We start from the raw sequence: 20,477 nt of genomic DNA, 5'->3' as shown, positions 1-20,477 counted from the left end.
AGGACCCTGATCATTAGGAATTTGCAGGAAGCAGCAGTTGGATAAATGGTAGGATGGTCCTGGCATGCAGGTCCTGGCATGGTATTGACCAAGGAGCAAAAAAAAACCCAACACCCCCATATGTAGGCACTGTAAGATAAGGTACGACAGAACAGGATCTGTCCACTAACTGTTACAGGCTTCAACTCAGCTATTTGGAAAACACTACATATTATGATATAAATATGGAAGAAGATGCACCTGTTAGTGCATTCTTACATATGAGAGAAACAAATATATTGGCTTCATGTAAAAATCACATTACTTCTGATTAAATGTAATCACCACATACAGTATCTTAAAAGACAGTTTCCTGCTTTAATCACATGTGGTAGTGTTGTAGAGATACAAACACAATCATGTGTAGCTCTTTTTAAGATCTGTTTCAAACATCTGCCATGACCCAAAACTCTAGAGAACCTATTTTGTTTTCAAGAAATTAGAAAATACAGCTGAGGGCATGCTTTCAACAATTCTTGATGAAGGCTGGCCTCCACAAATTTGGATTACAAAAATAGCAGTTCAGATGCTCAGCTCAAGCTCAGGTTTTTTCCTCTTAAATATATCTTAAACTAGATGCTATGCTTATATTTCGAGAAGTTTCTCCCAAGACACTTGCCAGAGAGGTGCCTTCCCATTGGGGTAACAGGCTTCTCAATTTCTCTGAAATTAAACTTGTGTTTCAAAATAAAATAAGACTAAAAAAAAAAAAAATGCCATGAGATGAAATGGAAACTCATACACAAAAAGTTCAGTGTTGTTTACCATATAATATATTTTGCAATAGGGTGTTTTTTTTTTTCTTTCATTTTTATACAATTCTCTCTCACATTTTAAGAAAGAACAATGGAAACCTGGCTGTCAGTCTTCGTTTCTCCTCAGAAAGATCTGAAACAAAAAATACTAGCAATCCTAAAAGCTAAAGTAGGTCATCTCACTTTTTCCTAAACCCCTCAGACTCAGCTATAGGGTTTTTCCACATCTTGGAAAGGAAAAAAAGTTCCATAGGTTATACTACTTGCGTCTCCATAAGAGTTGTGTTGACTTTGAGAAGGCAGCTCTCCTTCGCAAGCATGAAGTCATCCATCTGCAGCTTCTTTTAGTAGTATGTTAACACAGTATCAGGCTTTTACTTTTATCATCTTCTTCCACTCATCCTGTGTGACATTATTCTTTGCAACTGTAGTGTAATCAGTGTGGTGTGTTGTTTCTGTTTTTTTCTGAAGCCTGTTTGGCTGTTCATGGAGTTCTTACAACAGAAAAGAAAAAAAAAAACCCTTTAGTATTAAGCGATGAACAAGTTTGAAAGGAAGATAATTATTTATTTAGTTACTGGGAGTAGCTTTTCAAATGCCTCTAATTCACAATGCAACTGAGAGATAGTTTTGTGGGTACCAAGCTGATTTCAGTGATTCTTAGTTTCTTCCCCACAACAACAGCCTGAGGTTACATCAAGGACTCTAATTACCTTTTTCCTCATGCTTTTGCTCTCTTCCCCTGTGCCTCAAATCAGACTGAAGATTTGAAAATAAGCTTTGTATTCCTAATAACAAAATCATCAAGATCTTTCAGAACTGTCAGAATAAATTTGTATTTTTTCTTGCAGTAGAGAATTGTCTTAGAATGTATGAAACTCATACTTAATGTTTTTAATAGGAAAAATTATGGTAAGTCTATCTCAATACGAAATATATTTGATTTACTGTGGCAAGAAATATTCTGAGGACATTCTTTTAGACATTAATCTTCTTTCACTCATTTACAGTTTACTCCAGAAGCTTTTAAATAAAACTTTGACTATGTGAACAACTATTCAGAGCTGTTGACTCAGCACACAACACTGCATTTTCAGTTTTTCTTATTAAATATTTTATTGCTTTTGTGGACATACACATGTGCAAAAAAGAAACCATAGGTACATTTTTATTTTTTTTTTTAAATCAAAAGCAGATACATAGTTTTATCAAAAGCATTGTTAAGTGCTAAGAATATGCAGATAAAATGAAATATGTATTTTAATTTCTACTGATTTACATCCACATTCTGACTGTTGGCTCTTTAAGATATTGCTCTACAAACACAGTTCCATTGACTTGAATGTCAGTAATGGAATAAATGACTTTTGTCTTCTTGAGTAGCACCAAAGCAATAAATTAATGGTGCCAGCTCAACCTCCGCTCTTTTTTCTCCCACTTCAAGTTTGAATATTGGGTTGTTTGAGAGAGTCTCAGGCAAGTGTAATACTGATATCATCAAGACATCACTGAATATCAAAATATCTTCTAGTTTAGAAGACCAGTGCTCTTCATGCTTCCATGTTACCACAGACAGGTGCTTCAGCTAAAGAGATTTCCTGTTTCTGAAAATTGTTATCTATTTAGCTTCTATTTGTGTAAAAAGCCTATCTGGCAAAGGAGCATTTCCCACAAGGATATAAAAGATTGGAAGCTGAATTTCTTGTGTTGTTTTGTTATATATCAATATAAATAGTACGAAATGTTCGGGTATTTTTTTAAAAACATATAAAATTAGTGTGCAAAAGTTCAGAAGGGAAAAATTTCATTGTGATTGGCGAGGGAAGATGGTTATGCACATTTAGGCAAAAATCTAAATACAAAAAACTTGAAATGTTTAAATACGTTTGTTATAATAGATATAAATATGACAAGAATTAAAAAAAAAGTCACTAACTTCTGAAAAAATGTCCTGCATTAATTCAAAGGATACCAATAGATCACAGTGTAACAGGAAGCCACCTAGAAATATTAGAGTTGGAAAACTTCCAGAAGTAGGAGCTATAGTCGCTCCCCAGACCTTATGAATATATCTTTCACTGACAATGCTCAGTGGTTTCCAGGGCTGCAATGCTCTATTCCCTCCTCATCTGTCAAACCAACTATGGGCAGACTCCTCTTACACAATAGGAAAGATTATTTTTAAGCTTGAAAAGGGTACTGAAATGACATAAAACTGTTTATTCTTCACGTGCACTGAAGAATACACCTGAATTTTTTTTTCCCCAGAGGAGATTTTCTAATGATGAGAGAAAAGCCTTAACTTTTGTAAACCAGTAAAACTGAATGTTAATAAATGTAATTCTTCATGCTATTAAAAATATATATAAAATTTCCAAATTAAAATCAATGCTTATTAAAAGTCTGTTGATAGGGTAATCCTTCCACTAAGACTGCTTGTGTGTATGTGCCAGCACAGGAGACTAAAATGCTTTCTTTGCCTCCCAGCTGTTGTCTTCTTACGCATGCTTCTACAGAGGGCCACTGCACACATCTCTTTTGCTGTCTGATATGTCAATTGGCAGAAACATGTATTTGAAACCTAAAAGCATGGCAGTTTTTAAATCAAGATTTTCAGTATTTCAATTTAAGAGTCAGTGCGATGCCTCCATGTTGCAGTTGTGGGTACTCAAATGGAGAAAAGCAATCACCTGAATGCAAACAGCAAAACATGCCTATTATGCTTTAAGATGCAGCTTACTTCTGTTAAAACCAGTGACAGATGGAAATAAAGTTGAAACAGAAACTAGTTTCGCATCCTGCTCTTGGTAACGGGCTCAGTATTTTGTTGCACAAGCAGAGCAAAAACCTCTCCAAGTATGTGCATCAAGCAGGCTCCAAACTAGTTAGAATTCCAACCTCCTGATTTGTGGTGTATTCTGTCACCACAGGCATTAAGCATGCACTGCCTGCAGACCACTTTGACTCTTAAACAACAAAAGAACTTTCTGAAATTTGTTGTTTTCCCTAGGCTCTTAGCCTATCCTTCATTCCTCTTTCTTGACTGGAACAAGTATCACTGCACAGAGAATTTCTGAGTACTTGCACCTCCAGTTACAGTAAGAGAGTAGTTGAAAACAGTTTATCAACACTTCTCATTAGGCCATAAATAGAATGATTTTTCAGCACATTTAGGAAATGTTACCAAACAAAAACTGCACAACAGCTTCCACACTTATAGGGGTTGTCATTAAGGAAAAATCATTGAAAAGAATATCTGATTTTGAAAACATTCAAGTTGGTCCATGATAACTTCAGTAGGATAGTCACCTTCTGCAAAACGAAAAGCAGCAGCAGAGGATTGTCATGAGAGGGTGTTTTCTTCTGTATTCCAATGCTTTTTTTATTTGCTCTTTGGATTCTCCTACATAGTCCTCAACATTTTGCACATTTATCTCAATGACGTCAAAGGTGTCCGCCTGTTCTTCCACTAGCAGGGCCACCTGCAGAAAGAGCTCGTGAACCTCCTTAATACGACCTTCTAATTTCACCAACTCTTTATGACGTGTCTCTAACTCATTCAAGGCTGAGCGAGCTCCCTTCACATCCGACAAGAGATTCTCAGAGAAGACATCCCACCTGCCTTGCTCAATCATCTCCTCAATCTGGTTGCTAGAAACATCTTTGCCCATGATTTCTAGCTGACGCTGAATTCGGATCTTGCAGTTCTCCCTTTGGTTCATCTCTGTTGCATTGTATTCAAACATAGCTTCCTGAAAGGCATGCATGAGGTCAACATAATGGTTCTTTGCTACCCTGGCAATCACAGACATAACTCCATATTTTGTTATTGCATCTTCGCAGAAATCTCTCATTATTTGGAGTTTCCTGTGGATGCTTTCTCCACGGGCCTTGATGTCTCTGGCAATACCATTAGTATCTCGTTTAATGCTACTAAGACGGCGCATGGAAGTAAGGAAGCGGTTGTTTTGCTTTTTTAGTCGCTTGACATCCTCTTTTAGGAGGTTATTTTCAGTCCGGATGTTCTCTATGTCCTTATGGAGAGTTTCCAAGGCATAATCAGTCTCATAAAGCAGAATGTCACGGGGTGAATTTTCATCATCCTCACTGTAAGAAAACTCTTGGTTGTGCAACCTGGCAAGTTCACGCATCTCATTTAGCCGGTCTTTCATCCTGTCTGTAAAACACAGGAAAAGTAGGAAAAAAAAATTTACAGTAAGTAAAGTATTGCTTTCCAGGTTCATAACTAATGATACATTAGAGATAAAACAAAATATTGCAGATCCTCTATTGTTCTAAACTTGCTTTTCCTGGAAAGAGAGCAGAAGTCTCTCAGAAGAGTATACAGCTTTAAGCAATACTGTTGAGAAAGAAAAACTTTGAGAAACAGTGTGAAAAGCAGCAAGATATACACATATGTATATATACATATACATATTTTTTTATTATTATTATTTTATTTTTCTTTTTTATTATTTTTTAAAGAAAGAAGGAAAAAAAAGGAAGAAAAGAAAAAAGCAAGTTTGGGGTCTTCAGATGCCATTGTTAATCATATTACACCAGGCATTAAAAAAAACACAGCAATAGCTCAATTTTCTAAGTAAAATCAACTACTCAAGTCTTATTTATTTTTGTGTAATGGAAATATCTTACAGAAAGAACAAAGTAACAATGTTGTTAAGGTCAGAATCTGTTCTTTTTGCTTCAGACTTACTTAACTATAAATTTCACTAAAACAGATGCAGAATGAGTAATCTGTGTAGACTAGTTAAGCGGTAACAAGACATAAATCTCCTGTAAGTATGTTACTCACTTGAAATTCTAGAATTAAAATCTAAAAATCTAAAATCTAAAAAAACTTTGCAGAAAGTAAGACTGAAAGCTTCAGTGAGAACCCTGTACTAAGTACAGCAGCAAGCAGGAAGCTGAAAATTTCCCATCAAAAAAACGTATCTCCCATGACATCATTTAAATTAATAAGAAAGAGAACTAAATTAAGAAGTAATTACAAGCATGACATCGCCAAATCTCTGTGTCTAGAAGAATTATCTTTGCTTTTCCAGGAATTAGAGCACCTTTACAAGCATTTACGAACATGTTATGTGCTCTGGATACATCCCTTTGTAGGTTTATCAGTTACTCTAAAATTAAAGTCCCAGGTGAACATACTGAGGATAACAGGCCTGACTCCAATGTGAATTAAGACTTCAATTGTATAGCCAATTTCATGGAATCGTTAGATATGTTAAAGGTGTTGGGGAGGAGAAGGAAGATTCCACCACAGACACAGCCTCTTCAGCTCAATGAGACTATATGCTGATCTCAAGAAGCATCCTGATTATAATCTTGTTTACACTGGTACAAAAAAGGTTTGTCAACCTAAACTAATTCTGTTCCAAGCAACATAACACAAACAAACAAAAAAGAATATGATGAAAAAGTGAGCTTTCAGTCAGGAATCTACATTTGTAACAATTGTTTGAATTTAAACCACCAATTTAAATCCACATAGCTGTAATTAAATTACACAGGGAAAGCTTTCAGATATCAAAGGTTTTCCACCACCTCCCACAGCAATAACAAAATCAAGACCTACACCACATGCCACAGCACTGAGATGAAAAATCCCCACCTACAAGGAAAACAAAGTTGCATAGGGCAGCTTTAATGACTGGTTTACTTGACTTGAAAACTAGCTACAGGAACTGTAGCTAGAATAACTACCGTCTGTGTTTGGAAATGGTTTTGGAATGTTCTCTAGACAGCATGGTGGAAAGGGTAAAAAGAGCCATCTTGCAATCTCTTCTAGTAACCAATTCTTTCTGAGTTTTTCACCTGAAATGTAGATGTGGGACTGAAAAGTAGTCACATTGCTAGTCTGACTGCATTCCTGACTGTTAGTGGCTTCCCTAGAGTTTAAAATCCTCCCACTTTTAGATTCTACCCTTTAACTGTCATGTGCTGTGCTCAGCGATTTATTCACTTTGTGTTTAACATCTACGTTTGGAAACAATAATTTTTATTTTCCAAACCTCAAAGCAATGATCTATTTTATGCAGATGGCATCTCACTTCTGTCTGTTGTGTGTGCAGGCTTACATCACCCCTATGCTAGAAGGAATGGTTCTTCAGCTTGAGGAAAACTAAATTTCAGTGGACTTCCTACAGAAATCTCCACAGCAAGCAGCCTGACAAGTGGCTCAACAATAATTATTTGTGTGTGTTTGTGCGTGTGCTTAATAAGGTTGGTGAGCTCTGGAAAAATAAGAACAGCTCAATCTATTAGCCATTACACTGTGTTCTTCCAGGCTTCAAGGAACATAGGTATCTACCTATCATTTTAATCCAGAGATGTTCTCAAGTACGCACACAAAACATGAGTTTGGAATGAATAATAACTGGTTTTTGTTTGTTCAAAGCTTAAGCAAAAGTTATAAGACTGAGGAAAGTTTACATTTAAACAGAGAACTACACGGAATAAGAACACTTGCACAATAACTTGCTGATAGGTCTACACTTCCTTCCTCTACCCTCAAGGATGCACTTTGCAATTTGTCTTTCTTATTCACAACTATTTTAAAACATTAAATAAAACAAAAATAAGAACAAATGGAAAAGTAGAAACACAGTAATTCATAGCATGATGATTACTAATGCTGTAATAAATTTACATCGATATTAATTCTGCAGCATCTCTATAAAATTACTGGTCTTTTTGTTTGTTCATTTAATACAAAGTACATGAAAAGTTAAAAAGTCAAGCACCAAAATAAGAGCAAAGACCTCCCAAGCATAGCCTCAGAATGCACTGTAATATTGTCTATACACAGAATGATCGTGGAATTAAACACTGGCTAACATCCTACCATTTCCACCACTTGTCTGCAATCTATATGTGCGAGAAAAAAAAAAGTTCTACAACATAAAATTGAATATTAACAATTCAGCTTATGGTCAGATATCTCATTTACTGTGTTACTGCAGTTCATTTCCTCAGGTTTTCTCATGTGATACCCCCAGAATGCTCTATACATTCCTCAGAGTCCTTTGGGGAAGGGCAATTCTAACAGCCCAGTCCACAGATACAGATTTCAGCAGAGTGATTATGGACAACAACATCACTCTTGATGAGTTACAATGCCAACTTAAGACACTTGAAGCACACTGCTCCATACCTTGTAAATTCAGAAGTCAGTGCCTGACTTCAGACACTGCTGCTGGTCTCAAGCACTTGACCAAGTAAGATCCCACAATAACAAGCTGGACATTGGTGAACAAACACATGGGTCTGAGCCACTCACGAGTTCATCTCCAAAGATGTATGCAGCATCTCCTACGATCTCCGTAATCCAGTGGAATCCAATTCTAAATATGAACAGAAGGATCAAATTAATGTTTTGTAGACAATGTTCAGCTTGAGGATTCCTAGTTTCTTAATGATTTGCTCTAAAAGCCTACGTTCCAGCCCTTCAGGGAATTTAGTCAACAAAATCCCCTGTGAATCTGTCCTCAAGGACAAGGGAGCTGAGCAGAGCTAGTGGATCTTTAAAGAAGCTTCCCCTAGAGCACAAGAGCTCTCCATCCCCAAATGTACAAAGTCAGGAAAGAAAGGCAAGAGATTAGCATGGCTGAACCAGGACCTGCTGGTCAATATGGAGAGCAAGAAGAAAATACATAGGCAATAGAAGCAGGGACAGGTAACCTGTGAGGAATATAGGGATGCTGCTAAGCTGTGTAGGGCTGGAGTCAGGAAGGCTGGAACTGATCTTGGCAAGGGGTGCAAAGAAGGATAAGAAAGGCTTCTGTAGATACAGCAACCAGAAAATGAAAGTCCCAGAGTCCCTAGTGAGTAACTACAGGCAAGGAAAATGCTGAGTAATTCAACAACTTTTTTGCCTCAGTCTTCACTAGCAGTGGCTCTACACACAGCCCGTGAGAGGATGGTTCAGAATGTGGAGATTGGGGGAGCAATTCTCCTCCCACTGTAAAGTGAAGATCAGGTTTGTGGCTGCCTGAAGAACCTGAACATCTGTAAATCTATGGGTCCCAATAAGATGCACGCCAGAGTCCTGAAGGAACTGGCTGAAGTAATCACCAAGCCACTCTGTGACATTTGGCAAGTCATATAGTGGTCAAATGAAGTCCTTGCTGACAGAAAAAATGGTACTCACAGAATGGCTTGGATTGGAAGGGACCCCAAAGATCATCAAGTTCCATGGGTAGGGCCACCAATCTCTAGATCTGGTACTATACCAGGCTGCCCAGTGCCCCAACCAACCCGGTCTTGAACACCTCCAGGGGCAGTAAATTAAATTAATCATTCTGAGTTGTTATATTCCCTTTAGAACAGTTTTGCTCCAAAGATTCCTGAGCCTGACAGGCATTATTTTCCCCATTTCACAGATAAGGAAGCTGATGTCAGCAGAGTTATGTAACTCACTCAGGTCACTTGTCACAGCTAAGTGGCAATACAAGGCTTTAAGGTCATATCTCCTTGAACTCCTGATTTTTTAACACAGCTGCTTTGGGCAGGAGGCGGAGCATGCCTTATGCAATACAAGCAGAGATGGGATTTAGAAAGGCCATTGCAATGGTACATGTCAAAATATGGAGAATGAAGCAACCATACCCTCTGGAAAAACGTGACAGTATGTTTAATCACCAGAGGTAAATAATGTTGGTATTACTCTTTAAAGTCAGAGATCTACAGATGCCATGGCTGGGTAGGTCATTTCTTTTACTTCGTGCAAATGAAATTTGCTTGACTAATATAGCACCCATTTTTAAGAAGGGTAGAAAAGACGACTCAGGGAACTACTGATCTGTCAGCCTTACTTTGGTACCAGGGAAGATCATGGAGCAGATCCTCCTGGAAGCTATACTAAGGCACATAGCAGAGAGGGGGGGCAACATACAATATCCAGTTTGGCTTCACCAGGGGCAGGTCCTGCCAAATCAACCTTGTCACTTTTTGTGAAGGTGTAACTGTGTCAGTGGACAAGCAAAGAGCCACTGATATCATCTGTCAGGAGTTCTGTAAGGCTTTTGACACATTCCCCCACTATTGTACCCAGAGTGGCGTTCAATGGTTCAATGTCCGATGCAGATCAGTGATGAATGGCGTCCCTCAGGTCAGTACTGGTACTGACACTGTTTAACATATTCATCAATGACACTGACAGTGGGATCAAGTGCACCGTCAGCAAGATTGTGGTTGATGCCAACTCTATGTGGTGCAGTTGACATGGTTGAGGGATGCGATGCCATTTAAAGGGACCCAGACAGGCGTCAGCAGTGGGCTCAGGTGAACCTCATGAGGTTCAACAAATCCAAGTGTAAGGTCTTGGGGGATGTAAGGATGGAGCACAGCCATCCTTAAGGACTTGGGGTACTGGTGGATGGCAAGCTGGACATGAGCCAGCAATATGCCCTCACAGCCCAAAAAACAACTCCTTAAGTTTCAGTCTTCTGACAAAACAGTGAACTCATCTGGAACATCTGCAAACTGCTATTTTGACAGATTCACAGTTTGGTGAAATTTTAGACATTCTCATAAGGAAAACAGCAAACTCAAATACACTGGCATTACAGAAGTTTTTCCCCATTTCAAACAAAGGAGAAGAGATCTTCCCAGGAGAGGCTAATAACTTCCAAGTATTCCTTTGACAGAATCAGTGACAGAATTGAATTGACAAAAAAGCTGAAACAAACAAACAACAATAGGAAAGCAGAGGGGACCAGCCGTTTGAAAAATGGGAACTTAACAGATCAGTATTTAGAAAAGTTGACCTCCTTTATCAGATGCTGCTGTTACTCAGGACAGTTTAGTTACGTTTACTTACATGTTGGTAGCACAGTTTGTAATTAAAACAGACATATGTTAACATGTGATATATAGTACAATTTGTTAGGGATAGCCTCAGCAACCTCTTCTTTTATATAGAGCCCCATGCAGCAGGAGAAGCTGAGCTCTCTGGCTGGAAATCATCTTTGCAAAAAGAACTTTGGGGTCCTGGTGGACATCAACTTGAACATAAATCAGGTCTGAACCCTTGTGGCACATGACACCAACAGCATTGTTGACAGGAGCAGCAGAAGAGGTCGAGGGGAGTGATCCCTCCCATCTGACACTTGAGAGTCTGTATCTGGAGTGCTATATCTGTGGCACTGCAAGAGATATGAACACCATGGAGTGAGCCCCACAGAGGCCTCCAAGTTGGTTTGCAGTGTTGGGTCCCTCCTGTGTGAGGAGAGTCCAGGAGAACTGGGATTGTTCAGCATGGAAACAGAAAGTTCTTGGGACATCCTACTGCTGCCAGCACCTACCAAATCTGAGGTGTACAACAGCAGGGGCAGCAGACCAAAGTGGGAACCAGAAAATAGAGGAAGGAAAGCAGGCAATACCAAAAAAACAAACAAAAAAAAACAAAACCCAAACCAAAACCCAAACCAAAACCCAACAAAAAAAAAAACCCTCACGAATATTGGAATAGGAATAGGTTCCCAAAGAAGTTTTGGAATCTACCCAGCCAGGGCCTTCAGCAACCTGATCTACCCATGTGTGGTTTGAGAGTGGCTAGATTAGACGACCTCCAGAATTTCCCTCCAGTGTACATAGCCTCAGGTCTGAAGTCTGATAATCTGAATGAAATAAAAATACTATGCTACTTGCACAAGTTTAAGATATGTTTAACACATTATTGTATCGAGAACAAGTTACTCTGTACCTCGGAATAACTACCCCAAGTGTATAAATGACTTCATTCTACAAATACTGTTTTAATAGATAAGCTGCAGGTTTGATTTTATTTCAAAATACTGTCTATGTTCAAACTGCAACATGTACTTCGCTGTTCGTATTTTTGGGGTAGATAAATCTGTCCTTGTAAAAATTAAATTCCTTCTGCAACTCATCATGGTGTATACACCAACACACACACACACACACACACGCCAGGTCATGACTGCAAAGTTTACTGCTTTGAAGCCAAATACCCACCAAGCACAGTCAGGGGGGAATATGTTTCATTCACCTCTTCATGTCAGCACACTCCTTCTTGGTGTTAATCACTATGACTAACTTTCCCATGATGCATGAGAAATTTGCAAGCTATTCTGTTGCAATAAGAGTGCATGACATGGGATTTCAGACAGAAAAGGAAATCCATTCTGAAAGCTAAAAGCTGCACAAACCTGCTTCCCAGAAGCCCTGCGTACGGACAAGAAGTCCTGAATTACTGGTAAAATAAAATGCCTAATAAAATAAGCTATTTGTAGTAACAAATGTTGGCTGTAAGAGCAAGTTATGCACAGCAGCACTACAAACATGTATTTCCACTACTGTGCTAATGTTTTACTTTTAAGTAGAAATAAGAAAGGCTGGAAAGTAATATATAAAAGCAAACAAGTTGCACACTTTTATTTGTCTCAGCATTAACATTTGTATGTTTGTATCCACATCACTGAACTTGGTGACAAGCAGTGAAATATACCAGCAGGTTCAACACAGCATCCACATTTGCATCACAAGCAGCTAGGAAGGAAGCAGTGTGCATTTTTTCTTTTTACATCATTCCCAGAAGGCAGCTGCTAGCTAAAAACAGTTTGTAGTTAACAAAAGTCTAGTCAGTAATTGTTTCATCCTTGAGTAAGACCTTATAAGATGAAAGTCTTACTTCAATTTAAGTGGCCTATTAGAGGAATAACAGATACTTCAAAACAAGCCACTTAAAAACATCTCTACCTGCAGTTCTTCACTGGTTGGAAGGTAAAAGTCACTACCTGCTTCAGTATGAGCACCTAAGGCTCAACTGGCCTGATATCCTACTCCTGAATGCCACGTGCTATTGCTTGTATGACACACCACAGACGTGACCCAAGAAACAAGTGGTGAACAACTGCAAAACAATCTACTCCTAGGCAGAATTACTTAATAGCCTGCTGTGTATCAGCACATTCCAATGACTTTCCATGCTTTTTATGGACCATACAGTATTGACAGGAACTCATATGGACTGCTGGCATCTAATATACTCAATAGTGAGGCAAATAATGTGCTACACAAAACTGAATAATTTATAGTAAAAAAAAAACAAAAAGTCTTTCTTTTCAGAGTTAGTCAGATTTAACAATTATATTTCTGTTTTAGAGCCGATTCAATCATTTTCTCTGGTATCTATTCTCCAATAACAGGTTAGATAATAGTAAGTCAGACAACAGACTATTGTTTGCAATAGGATTTCCTCTATTCAAAAAAAAAAAAAAAAAAAAAAAACCCAAAAAAAAAAACCCACCATGCTTCTACTTGAATCAGAGCATAATGCAAAACATATTTCAAGACTAAATTCCCTGACCTCTAAATCATCTCCATCACTGGTGGAATGGCTTCTCTTTTTCTTGCTCCTCGTCTGTGAAAGCTTGAAGAAAGTCCAAAAAATCATCATCTAGCAATGAGGACACTGTGCCTTCTGGAGCTGTTTTAAGATCACGTATATTTATTCTGTTCCAATATTAACAAACACAATAGAGGTCAGCATGTTGAAATTTTTTCATAGCCTCACTGAAAGGAAGTTATCATTTTCTCTGGAGTTTCTTGTATTTGGTAATGTTTTAAAATACACCAAATGTGTTCAGGATTGAAAATAACACAGAACACAGGCCATAAAAAAAATACAGAAATCCAACACAAAGTTGAAAATTTACCCAGAGAATATTAGACACAACTAGTTTGTACTGTAGTCAACACTTGTTCACAGCAGAATAATACTCCCATCCTACTTATATTAGTGAGAGTGCACGACACTGCAGGTGTCTCGGGGCAGGTTTTTTTCAGATCGTACACGGAGTGTTGACTTCTGTTTACATCACATGAAGTTGTTTATTACAAGCTGGTATATTCAGAGAAACAGGGAGAACTCATTCTCTGTAGACTATTTATGCAGTTATCTAAATCTCCATGTCTCCCTTGCTTTCTTTCATACCACAAAGGCTAGTTAGAAAGGCATAGTGGGGAAAAAAAAAAAACCTTAACAGTCAAATAGTTTGTTTCCTCTAATTCAAAATAATGAGGCATAACTGCTTGACTGCTGATAGCTTTTGAGCTTCTTTGACTTACCTAGATTTCTTCTACAGTGTTCAGCACAAAGTAACACTCAGTTTTTGCACCAGAGCATATTATAAATCCAGAGATCTAGAACATGTCTCCTGCTTCCCAGATGCATTCAGCAGAATTAACTATTTTAGTATTTCCCAGAGGCTGGTTATCAGGTTCTCCAGACACCAACAAGGGAAGTTGCCGCACACATAACATGCATATTATTTTTCAGATTTTTATGAAGAAGCTGGCAAAATAAAACAATGTAAAGTTTTACCTTGCTACTACACAGTTTACATGGTAATTAAACATTATCAGAGAGGACAGCCTGTTGAATGTATACCTGCTGTTACTATTTACTGGACTGTCTACACTTTTGCCAGGGACCTGTGGATCACCACTGTCAAGTCTTCTATCCTGCACAGACAATAAGATGGATTCTCAGCATCTTCTCTGGGTATTTTTCTCACAAGTACCGCTACTACACAATTGTAACCAGCTTCGTTTTTGTCTGGTTGTAGGGGGGGGGGAAGGGGTCTATACCAGCACTGTAGACAAAAAGGTTTCTCCATCTTCATGACATGGCCCATTAAAAATGGTAGACTTCACATGCATTGTTTGAACTCCAAAATTGCTAACTCCCTTTAACAGTCATCATATATGAAAAGAATGAAAACAGACAAGTTTAACATACACCCCAAATTTAGCCTCTTTTCTTTTTTTTTTTTTTTCCCCTAAAGACTCTAGAAACCCTATGGTTATCAGCTTCAGGCTCTGAAACTATGAACAATTGCTGGAACACTTACCACCTGTGAACACGCTGTGAACACGCCCAGCTTTCTGAAAGGGGAATGCCACTACAAGGACCTGCTTGTGCTTGAGAATATATATTTATCACACAGAGAAAAAATCCCACCATTGCTTTCCTGTAAGTCCTTCTCATGTGGTATATTACAGTCTAAATACTGCAGCATGTCCTGTCTTCCTGTGATAGGCAAAGTTTAAGTCTTCAGTTAAAACAGGATGGGGGACAAGGGAGTATAGGTTATACCCAGGCTTTGCAAACAGTCATACAGAAACATAAGCAGTGAGACGGCCATCCATGCATTTCTGGCAATTACTGCAGCTGAGCAGCACGATGAATCATGGCACATGGAAATCTGTGATGCCATCACTGAGTGCTACAGGTGGATCTTGCTCTTGGTGAATCACCTCACAAACTTGGACACAGGTCTGCCTAGCAAAACAACTGGGTACAGGCTGCACGTAACTACCACTGCTACTACCAGATGATATTTAAGCACAATTAAGACATTAGGCTGGCATCTGCGTGGAAATATGAGGTTACATGTGATCATCAGTCAGAAGCAAAGTGTTCTACAAGTATTTGTAAATTAGCACAACAGATTTTTTCTTCTTTTTTAAGTATGCAAATATTTAGAGCTTACAGTTTTAACAATCTGATATCAAGTATTCAACTTAAAGAAAAAAAAATCCCTTTATGTTTTAATATGAGGTGTCTTGTTGGTGTTTGTTCACATGGGCCAGTACAGGAGGCTGAGTTCTGGGTTCTTCTTGGGCAAAACCTACACACCTGAAACTGGACCAAAATGGTTCAGCCAGGAAGCAACGCTCACACACACATGCACAGGCAAAGTCTCAGCCCCAGGACATGCTGGCCAGCAGTACAGCAGTCACCACACAGTGCCTATGGGTGTTCACAGGCCTCTTCAAAGTACCAGGGACACTGAGACAAGGTACAGATGTAACTGGGGGGTACAGTGCCACCAGTACTCGGGGAATCTTTCCCCAGCTTTTGTTGATACAAGTTAATCAAGAATAATCTTCCACCACATCAGTTAGACTTGCTTCCCTGTTTACTGCTCAGCATATAGAGAAGAAGCTGCACACATGATTAGCCTCACAAAGTCAGGTCCCATGATACCATGATTAACTACAGAAACAGGGTCTAAATGAGATGCACTGAGCACTGTGTGCAGAAGGCTAGATGAGATAGCAGGATGGTGACACAATCAGTTTTTGCTCTGCTGTATCAAAACAGCAGAGCAAAAAGGCAGAAGCTGAACCACACTGTTGGCTCCCCAGCAGCCCCCCCGCCAGCAGCATGGGATGGCCACAGAGTATGAGCATGGCCAGGGGCAGGCCTGGAGCTGTATCCCCAGAGATGACTCCCTCTGCAAGGCTGCATCAATGTGGTGAGCCAGCATCTGAGGCTGAGGTAAATTTATCAGGTTAAATTAACATTACCTCACAGATTACAAGCTAAAATGCAAGTTCACATTATAAAGCCACTGAAAAAAAAACAAAACAAACAAACAAAAAAAACCTCACACATCACTTATATGAGAGGTGGCATGGGAAGCACCAATTGTACCCTACTCAGTATCAGTAAGGCCTTGGTTGGAATATTGCATCCAGCACCTATTACCAAGCTAGGAAAGTCTCGCATACTGAACAGTGTCTCCAAATGGTTTAGAAAGCAGGAGCTTGAAGGAAGAGGAGAGGGACACAAGCTTGTTCTTTGCAGAAGATCAATGAGAAATCACAGAAGGGCTTGGATTGGAAAGGACATTAAAACCCATTCACATCCAATCCTTAGCCAAAGGCAGGACTGCCACCTACCAGGCCCTGAGGCCTACAGTGCCTCAAGGAATGGGACATAAAGACACCACACTCTAATGCAAATAAACAAATGGTTATTTGTTTATTTCCAATGTCATCCATTTGACTTACATGTGAGTTGCACTGAACAAGCTGCGATAGGATAAAATGGGATCAGTTCTCCACAAGAACACCATGGAGCCCTCTTTCTCAGAGGTCACCAACAGGCTACAGGAAAGCCCCGCAGGCCTGCTTTGGGGGCACCACTCTGCCGTCCCAGAATGGATTGGGCCATGCCTTTAAATCTCTCCATGACTCTACCTGTCCAAGGAGTCTGCCAGCTCCCTTGCAGCCATGGAAGTCCTGGTGGTTCTTGCTACCCAGAAAGTCTCTTCCCTTTCTATTATCACCGAGCATCTCTCCTTTGGAGCAGATCTAGGTTAGTTATGTTAGCATCGTGTCTTTCCTCACAGAAGGCTCTCTTGCTTCCCTCTCCAAAAACAGCATGCACAGTACAACACAAGTTGTCAGATACAGAGCCTAACCCTGCACCACCCTAAATCTTCAAGACTGTGGGGCAGCATGCAGTGGCATTTTAATGTGTTGAGAGATTATCATGCTTATTTTCTGGATAAAGATCACTTACGACAACAGAGATTAACTTGTGGCTTTAGTCACATATGCATGTGCCTTATGGCTCAGCATGCAGCGTCAGTTTCAGAGCAGTGGTCATACATGGCAGGCAGTGAGAAACATGAGGTAAGAAAATGGTCTTGAGAAGTATTGAGCACCTAAAGCATCCTTTTGTAAGATGGAGTTTCACCCTGTTTTTCTTTAGGCTAATAAATATTTTGTCTGTTCTTTTGAACAAGGTTGTGCTCCTCCAGTAGCCTCACTACAACCACAGAACAAAGTTTAAACAGCAAGGAGTACTATTAACAGGAAGCCAACATCCTCCAAATTGCATTCTCATCTAAGGTTCCAAAAATATCACCTGAAGCAGAAGAACAAGAAGCACCACTGTGCACTGTAGGCCAGCAATACTCTCCCAGTCATTTCCTTCCCCGGTACTGGCTGCCACTGCTATCTCAGACACACATAACACTAACGCTCCTCTGTAGGACAAGAAACTAATGTCAGTTTAATAGGAAGCAGTCAAAGAACACTAACTCCTGCCCCGCTCACAGACCTGGCCACAAGGATGCCCGAGGAAAAGGGGAATACCACAAGTTCGCATATGAAGCCAAGCGCATTCAGCCAGCTCGGCTGCCCACATCAGCACCACGAGGCAGGATAACGGGCGAGGCAGACTGCAGCGCTGAGACCTGACGAGGAGATATTGAGAACGCCCTTGTTTCTCTGATTGTGCCAGAAACCCAGCGATGCCCTCTGCCCCTTACAGGTGACCACAACCACAGATGGAAGTAAGTTCCTCCAGCCCACTCCCTGCTACCGAACTTACACTTTCCTCTCGGCTCACACAGGACCGTTTCCTTTACTCTAAGGCAAAGCCGAACTACAGCGTGCTCATGACACCCCACGGGTCCGATGCTGAGCGAGACACCGGCACTTTAGCCGACGGCGACACCTAGAACCCAGCTCGGCAGCGCGGAAGACGCCGACCCTCCTCCCGCGCAGCGCAGCGCTCACCTCCAGCACCAAACGCACCGCCCTGAAGCCGCAATCGCTGTCAGAGAGCCCGCGCCGTCGAAGCCAGTGCTGGTCCCGGCAATCACCCCGCCCCGCGGCTCAGCTCACCGCCCATTGGCTGCTGGGAGCGGTGATTTGCATAGCAGCGCCCGCCCCCGCCCGTCGAGGGGCGGATCTGTACGGGAAACGTGGGTGAGCGCGGGGCGGCCCTGCTTGGCAGTCGGCACCGTGGGCACTGGCAGCCCCCTCTTGCCGGGTTCGGATGTGGGTGCGGAAATACCGTGCCGGACCGGCTACTGGGGGCAAAGATCAAACCACTGCTTCCGTTTAGTGTGTGAGAGGAGGTGAGCTCCACGCAGTGCTGCAATGTGGGCTGCACTTAGCCTGTTCTTGGGCAGTGACTTGGTGTCTTTCTGGAAAAAAAATAAAACGAAAAACACCCTTCTTCAGCATTCTTTAAATTAAAAGTCCTTCTTTTAATTAAAACAGCAACAAATCCTTTAGCCACACAGTTATCAATGCACACCATGAGCTAAATAGCAAGCTGCACCATTAGTTATAAAGGCTCTTCGCATCCTGATGTGATCAGGAGTTTTTGTTTTTCTTCAGCATCTCAAAGAAGCATTTATTTCTGTACACATTTTTTCCTTCCCTTTCACCAGAAAACCAAGAAACATGAATCTGGTAATTCCAAAACAAAGATTTTTTGTTCCTGATGATGATACCAAGTAATGCCTGGAAGAACATCTGTGCTTTCCAAAGCTGTTCTCAGTTCCACTGAAGCCCCCAAACCTCTTTCACATTGCATGCACTCCTGTCGTGGAGCAGTCTGTTGCAAAGGCATGCAGAGCTTCCCACCTCTCTGTTTTCCCTGCTGCTGTTATTTCAGGAAAAAACACCTCAGCAGTAGGTAAATACTTGAGGTTTTATGGTTAACAACCAGTTAAAATTGTGTCTGACAGAGTGGCTGTGTCTGCCTGAGGGGAAAGGCAAAACATCCAAGACTGCACTCCTTGCTTCTTTCTATGTGGAGTCTTTGGCTTCCAGGGTGGTGGCATTAAACACAGGTGGAGCTGAAAATGAAGCTGCATGCTACTGTAACTGTGTGGGTAAAGACTGTTTAGAATCACAGAATCATTAAGGTTGGAAAATATCATTAAGATCACCAGTCCAGCTGCCAGCCCATCCCACACCATACCACTGACCACGTCCCTCAGTGCCACATCCACACGGTTCTTGAACACCTCTGTGGACAGTGACTCTACCACCTCCCTGGCAGCCTGTGCCACTGCCTCACCACTTTTTCTAAGAAGAAATTATTCCTAATATCCAAGCTGAACCTCCTCTGGTGCAATTTAGGGTCATGACAGAACAGCAATGGCAAATTGAGCTGTGGTGTTCCAGCAAAAGCAATGCTATTGGATCAGTGATGGGCCTGGCGAGCTGTTCAGGAAGATAGGCTCATACAGAAACATCTGGGGTCTTCCATACAGTTTGTGAGGAGAGTACCAAATGGAAGAAGAAAAAGAAGAAGAAAAAAAAAAGACCAAATGGATGAACAGTGAGTATCCTCTGCTTTAGAAGAGCCTCGTTTGGATGTGGTGCTCAGGGACCAGATTTAGCGGAGGTTTGTTAGGGTAGTATGGCTAGGTTGTGGTTGGACTCAATGATCTTTAAGGTCTCTTCCAACCTGAACGTTTCTATGATTCTATGATTCTATATCTCTAGTATCTGACTAGTGGCAAGATACTATTATAGTTAAATTACTACTAACCCTCTGAGAAGGGAAATGGTGAGTACTGTTTCTGTAAATTCTTAACTTAGAATTTGCACACTTAACTTAGTCAAGTCTACAAGGCTCAAGAAATAGCTAGCTAATTAGGCTACATCAATAAATAATTAAAAATGACCACTGGTGAATAAAGCCCCTGAAGTATTTGACCACATTATATTACTGGATCCTACAAAAGGTGTCCATTTGTACAATGTTAAGAGGAACAAAACCAGGTATGCCGTACGTAAAGATTGTCTGTGTCATGAGAAATAAACTTTTAATGTTCATTTCTTATGAACGTTATTATTATGAGCACTTATTATGCTCATTTCTGTAATTTTTGAAATAATGAAAGTGAGTAGACAAAGTGATTTACCCACAAATGAGACTGAGAGTTTTCAGCCCTGTCAATTTATTTTTTTCCAAGTCCTGAGAAGCATTATTTGCAAAGCTACAAAAGTGACAAAGTAGTTTTTTTTTCTACTATATACCATTTCTCGTTATATGAGAGACATTCTGTGAAGGTGTTGTGAAAGGAAGTACTT

The 20,477-nt window shown here is 40.3% G+C and overlaps 1 protein-coding gene across 7 annotated transcripts; it reads right to left on the bottom strand.

The window, feature by feature from the left end:
* Positions 1-873: 873 nt before the first annotated feature.
* STX11 (syntaxin 11) lies at positions 874-18,264 on the bottom strand. Of its 7 annotated transcripts, none has more exons than XM_019612888.3 (4): positions 18,159-18,256; positions 8,095-8,158; positions 4,104-4,971; positions 874-1,288 (listed from the first exon to the last, which is right to left on the bottom strand). In XM_019612888.3, the coding sequence occupies exons 3-4, from the start codon at positions 4,964-4,966 to the stop codon at positions 1,279-1,281; spliced, it is 873 nt and encodes a 290-aa protein (XP_019468433.2). In that variant the 5' UTR covers positions 4,967-4,971; positions 8,095-8,158; positions 18,159-18,256; the 3' UTR covers positions 874-1,278. The 7 variants fall into 7 exon arrangements, with proteins under 7 accessions (XP_019468433.2, XP_085073084.1, XP_085073085.1 ...); XM_085216958.1 differs by lacking the exon at positions 18,159-18,256 and adding an exon at positions 17,971-18,147; XM_085216957.1 differs by having other exon boundaries at positions 877-1,288; positions 7,969-8,158; positions 18,159-18,260.
* Between the last annotated feature and the right edge of the window lie 2,213 nt (positions 18,265-20,477).

The sequence above is a fragment of the Meleagris gallopavo genome, chromosome 2 (genome assembly GCF_905368555.1).
Source record: "Meleagris gallopavo chromosome 2, MGAL_WU_HG_1.1, whole genome shotgun sequence".
Taxonomy (NCBI): Eukaryota; Metazoa; Chordata; class Aves; order Galliformes; family Phasianidae; genus Meleagris; species Meleagris gallopavo.
Note: the sequence above shows the minus strand (reverse complement) of the source record. Positions and strands in the feature narration are given on the sequence as shown.

Excerpts from the sequence above, each read along its gene's own strand:
- STX11 (XM_085216959.1), bottom strand. The coding sequence starts at position 4,966 with ATGAAAGACCGGCTAAATGAGATGCGTGAACTTGCCAGGTTGCACAAC.